The sequence below is a fragment of the Balaenoptera musculus genome, chromosome 8 (genome assembly GCF_009873245.2).
Source record: "Balaenoptera musculus isolate JJ_BM4_2016_0621 chromosome 8, mBalMus1.pri.v3, whole genome shotgun sequence".
Classification (NCBI taxonomy): Eukaryota; Metazoa; Chordata; class Mammalia; order Artiodactyla; family Balaenopteridae; genus Balaenoptera; species Balaenoptera musculus.
In genome coordinates, this window is record NC_045792.1 from 98,829,619 (window position 1) to 98,835,406 (window position 5,788).

The 5,788-nt window shown below is 40.8% G+C and overlaps 1 protein-coding gene across 1 annotated transcript; it reads left to right on the forward strand.

Moving 5' to 3' along the window:
* The first annotated feature begins 994 nt into the window (after nucleotides 1-994).
* Nucleotides 995-1,930, forward strand: LOC118899816 (olfactory receptor 4D11). Its single transcript, XM_036861790.1, has one exon. It carries the CDS (start codon nucleotides 995-997, stop codon nucleotides 1,928-1,930), a length of 936 nt encoding a protein of 311 aa, XP_036717685.1.
* The last annotated feature ends 3,858 nt before the right edge of the window (nucleotides 1,931-5,788 follow it).

Genomic DNA, 5,788 nt, shown 5'->3' on the forward strand with positions numbered 1-5,788 from the left:
TTAGAAAATACAAACTAATGTATAGTGACAGAAAGCAAGCAGCTCAGTGGTTGCCTGAAGAAGGAGGGGCAGAGGGAACAGATTACAAAGGGTCACAAGGACACTTTTGGGGTGATAGATATGTTAACTATCTTAAATGTAGTGATGATGTCACGGGTATATGCTTATGTCAAAACTTATCAAAGTGTACACTTCAAGTAGGTGAGTCTATGTGTCAATAATAGCTCAATTTAAAAAATAAATTTTAAGAAATAAATCAGAACAATGAATAGAAGAGAGATTCTGAGTTACAGCTTCTTCTTCCATAGCTGTTATTTTGACACACAGGGGTTTTGGTACCTAAAGTAGTTTAAAGTAAAGGTAGAAACAAGAAATCCCCTTATGGAAGAATAGAGCAATAGAGAAGAATTTTATGGCCTTAAAATATTCTAATTTTTCATAGAATTAAATTTGTGGTGTAGAAAAGAGAGGAGTGCTTCTGTAGAATTCAGTCCAAAGAGAATTCTAAAGATTATAGTTATTAAACCATTTAAATGAGGCACCAGTCTGGAAAAAAAAAAAGAAGCAAGCACACCCCTGTGGAACTCATGGGAACTCAGTCCTATCAAATAGGCACTGTTTTACCCACACACCAAACTGATTCCACTTTTATATCACTCATGCCACAATAGTCCCTTTACAAATATTTAACATCCACCTGTTTATCTTGAATATTTGGAACTCACATACTTAGAACATTATTTTTATGCATTTTCTAAAATATTTATAATTTACAGACGAAATAATAATTAAATGCATGCTTGTGTCATAAGATATCACTTTGCACACGTTAGCAATAACCCCAGAACAGCTATCCAGTGGGGAAAATACCTCACTAGTTTTTAGACCTAATACCTGATTTTATAAACCTGAATCTATTAAGGGAGAGTAAACTCTTACTGAAACAACACTTGAAATTTTTTCCAAGCTACAGAAGAAGAAGAAACAAGATTCAATGGAGTTGGGAAATGGCACCAGAGTAAATGAATTTATATTTCTTGGACTTACTGAGTCCCAAGACCTAAGCTTGGTCTTATTTCTTTTTTTGTGCTTTGTGTACATGACAACTCTTCTGGGAAACCTCCTCATCATGGTCACTGTGACCTATGAGTCTCGCCTTCACACCCCCATGTACTTCCTGCTCCGTAATCTAGCCATCCTTGATATCTGCTTCTCCTCCATCACTGCTCCGAAGGCCCTAGTAGACCTTCTGACAAAGATAAAGACCATATCATATACAAGCTGCATGACACAGATGTTTTTCTTCCACCTCCTCGGTGGGGCAGATATTTTCTCTCTCTCTGTGATGGCCTTTGACCGCTACATGGCCATCTCCAAGCCCCTGCGCTATGTGACCATCATGAGTAGGGGGCGATGCACTGCCCTTATTGTGGCCTCCTGGATGGGCGGCTTTGTCCACTCCATTGTGCAGATTTCCCTCTTGCTCCCACTCCCCTTCTGTGGACCTAATGTTCTTGACACTTTCTACTGCGATGTCCCCCAGGTCCTCAAACTCGCCTGTACTGACACTTTTGCACTTGAGCTCCTGATGATTTCCAACAATGGCTTAGTCACTACCCTGTGGTTTATCTTCTTGCTTGTGTCCTACACAGTCATCCTCATGATGTTGAGGTCTCAGGCAGGGGAGGGCAGGAGGAAAGCCATCGCCACCTGTACTTCCCACATCACCGTGGTGAGCCTACACTTTGTACCCTGCATCTACGTCTATGCTCGGCCCTTCACTGCCCTCCCCACAGATAAGGCCATCTCTGTCACCTTCACTGTCATCTCCCCTCTGCTGAACCCCTTGATCTACACTCTGAGGAACCAGGAGATGAAGTCAGCCATGAGGAGACTGAAGGGAAGACTCATGCCTCCTGTAATGGAATAGAGTAAGACTCTCCAACCTCTTCATCAGCAAGGACCCCTTTCATTATTTTTCCCATGGAGTCATATTTATATACTCAGATATATTGTCAATAAACCAACTACACTTACTAGGTAACAATTTATTTTGCACTTTAAGTTAATAGGTTGATGATAACCCGAGCTTCTGGTGAGCACAATGTATCAGTGTTATAGGATTGAGTTGATTGGATGTATTTCCACTCAAAGACCAAAATAACAACGTGTCAATCATGAAAGGTATATGGCAGGTAAAGAGACTGACTGAATCTAACCCCTTTTTCAAGAGGTAAGTAAATAGAAGAATAGAGTGGTTTTCCCTATGTCTTATATCAACTTAGTTACAGAGATAAGTCTTCAGATACTCAGTCAATTGCTCTCACCTTATGAATGTAATTTATTTCATTACTGGACCTGTCCATGCCAAACTGCAATCTTGTTCTAGGAAGACCTCATGGTCAGTGCCTCTGAAACACACATATATGAATACATGTGGCCTATCACAGATTAAGAAATTTCTTCCTGCTTAAACTCCTTATGGGCTCGTAACCTAGTGAGAATCTCAAAGGTACAAATTGTTGTACTCCTGCATTCCTATCAGGAATGAAGAAGCTTGGGAAGATTTCCCATAATGGCCTCCAGGGATTTATCTTATGCAGAACTAGACATGCCAGATTCACGTTCTCATGATAAGTTTAGACAAAGGCAGACAGAACCTCAGGGATCCTACACAAAGAGCAATCCATTCTCATTATTCAAGAACTGGTTTTCAGTTGCAGCCTTACCAGGGCCAATCTCAGATTGGCTTCACTGTTGACGATTTACGTTTTTCCCACTGGAGAGAGAGAGAGAGGAGGTGTTAAAGAAGGTAAAACTCTAACCATGCTGTCTATTTTGCACTCTGCTAGTGTTTGTGAAGAGGGAGTATAAGTTAGTGTTTTTGTCTGGGAAAATATGATTAAAATTAAAGTCAAAAGTAAAGCATTGTGGCTGAAAGCTCTAACTTCAGAGTTATACAGACCTGGGTGCAAATCCCATCTCTGCCATCCATCAGCTGTGTGATCTTGAGTTAGTTAAACTCTTCACAGGTCAGAGTTCACCTATACAAATGTACTTATACGATCCATCTTATGGAGTTGTTGTGAAGGTTACGATGAGACGGTATATATGAAATATACAATGCCTGGCAGATAGTAAATGCTCTGTCAAAGGCAAATGGGTCCATTTAATTTTTTTATATTAGTGTTTGTATTTCTCTCTTTTCCAAAATGAAAATACCTTTATTTTAAAATTATGCTTATTACATATTTCTTATCTAAAATGCAGAAAGTTTAGAAAGTATAAAGCAGTTAGTTAAAAATCTCCTAGGGGGCTTCCCTGGTGGCGCAGTGGTTGAGAATCTGCCTGCCGGTGCAGGGAACACGGGTTCGAGCCCTGGTCTGGGAAGATCCCACATGCCGCGGAGCAACTAGGCCCGTGAGCCACAACTACTGAGCCTGCGCGTCTGGAGCCTGTGCTCCGCAACAAGAGAGGCCACAATAGTGAGAGGCCCGCGCACCGCGATGAAGAGTGGCCCCCGCTCGCCGCAACTAGAGAAAGCCCTCGCACAGAAACGAAGACCCAACACAGCCAAAAATAAATAAATAAATAACTAAAAATGAATATCTGCTTAAAAAAAAAAAAAGAAATTCACTGGGTTAACAAGCTCCTCTATAAAAAAATAAAAAGTTAAAAAATCTCCTAGGGCTAACTGCTTTCTACATCTCATGGTAAAAACCACAAATGCATCCATTTTAATATGATCCTTTTTGCTCTGCCTAAGACACATTCGATCCCCCATCATCCTGTTATACTCTTCTCCTATATGGCGCATATTCATCATTATTAGAAAAAAAAAAAACATGGTGTGGAAATGATGGGAATGTACATTGAATTCAAAGCCCCTATCATCTTAAAATTTCTAGCTTTCTGTCATTAAAACATGACAATAGGTTTTCCTGTTATTTATACAGGTTGAAGGGTCACCCTGAAGCTGATAAGGTACAGCACAGGAGAGTTTCATAGCAAAAGAATATAATGGGTCAAGGATAAACCTTGGCTTTGAGCGTAGAGATGAGGGATCAAACCAAGAAAGCAGACTCAGGGTGGATGGAAGAGAGTCCCAGGGGAGTCAGCCAAAAGATAGTGAGTGTTGAAGACAAACTTCACTTACGTCCCTCATTGGATCTGGGCTAGCCTCATAAGGATCTATGAACTAATCAGCTCACTTGCTTGTCATTTCCTGCCACCTGATCAATCAATTCTATTGATAACTTTTTACAATATTAATCCAGCTTGCAAATTCTAAGAATAATCTTCACTTGTCAAGTCACCACTCATAGGGTCCTGCTACATTTGCTCGGGTAGCTCTGGTCTCTAGACTCTCTAAGCTTTTCTTTATGAAACTGCCTATGAAAAATGCATACCACAAGCCACTTCATAGTCCATTTCATGCAAATGGACTGTTCCTTTCCTTTCCTTCCCATCTCTCGCGACTCACTCAAATCAGTTTTATCGCTATGTTGAAACTGGATGGCACCGAAGACCTATGGAGTCTGGATCACTGTATCTCAGAAGCATAGTCCCAAGGGAGCAGGAACTCATGAACCCCTGCCACACCACTGTCCCTGACACTTCCTCAAACTATGTATAAACACACAGTATAACCTGATTCAGTAATTCAGGAGAAGGGGAAAGCAATTGCATCTCATTACACAAAGATGTATCATTTCTCTGGATGACATAAAATCACAAGCTGGGCTGCATTTTTCCCATTTAAATCAGCTTTTATTGTTGTTTAAGCTCTGCTGCTAAGAGCCATAGAAAATTCAACAGACTCTGGGAGTAAACATAGCTTTCAAACTACCCTTTCCTACCTCACGCCCTTAAATCAAACATTTTAACTATAAACATCTCTGGGTACCCATGAACCTAATAACATAAAATAATTCTGAAGTAATTAAATTGATAAATATCAAAAACTGTTACCATGCTGCCTCCCTAGGTTCTAAGTGAGCCATGGATCTCAGAGATGTAGATTAAAATAATTGCATAGGGGCAATATACATGTCACATTAAACAGAAATTGCATGTATAAATCTGCACCATCCAGTCTCTGAGAGCTACCCTGACAGTAGCCCCAGAGCTTTGATTTTTCTATTGTTGCCCTTTTATTTAAGCTTCATTTCCCAGCTGATTGCAAGCAAAGCAATTTTGGTGAGGAGGAAAATTGCATGGTCCATGGTGCGGTTTAACACTACATTTTCTTCCTAAGCCAAGGAGGATAGCGCACTGTCTCATGTGCTTCCTCTAGAGAAAAGGATATGTCCTGAATGTGCACTAGCGTCTCTGCAGATACATGTGAGGTGGGGCAGAGAGGGGGTGATGGAGGGGAAGAGAGACAAAGAGGAGGGCTTGATGACATTTTAATGACTCCCAAGAGAACACAATTGAATTGGCCACTCAGCCTCCACATTCATATTCAACAATATTCCCTTTGCTAATTCCTTTATTAGGCTTGTGGCTGAGGGACTAACAGTGGTGGCCAAGACACCATAAGGCAATGTGGAAGAGTCAGAAGGATGTGATTCCCTGAGGTCGCCTTTTCCCACCTGAAGGAAAAGCATAACAAAATCACTAGCCTTGAGGTAGGCTGTCCATGAAGCACAGAATTCCCAGAACCTACTTCTAAGAGGCATTGGAGCATCGTAAGAGGATTGATTTTTCACTTGGAGACTGAGTCAGTTAAGTGCTGGTATGCGAACTTCTGAAACTGAAAAGCTGGTAGTGTTGATTTTTCAGAAAT

Coding starts and splice junctions, on each gene's coding strand:
- LOC118899816 (XM_036861790.1), top strand. CDS start 995: ATGGAGTTGGGAAATGGCACCAGAGTAAATGAATTTATATTTCTTGGA.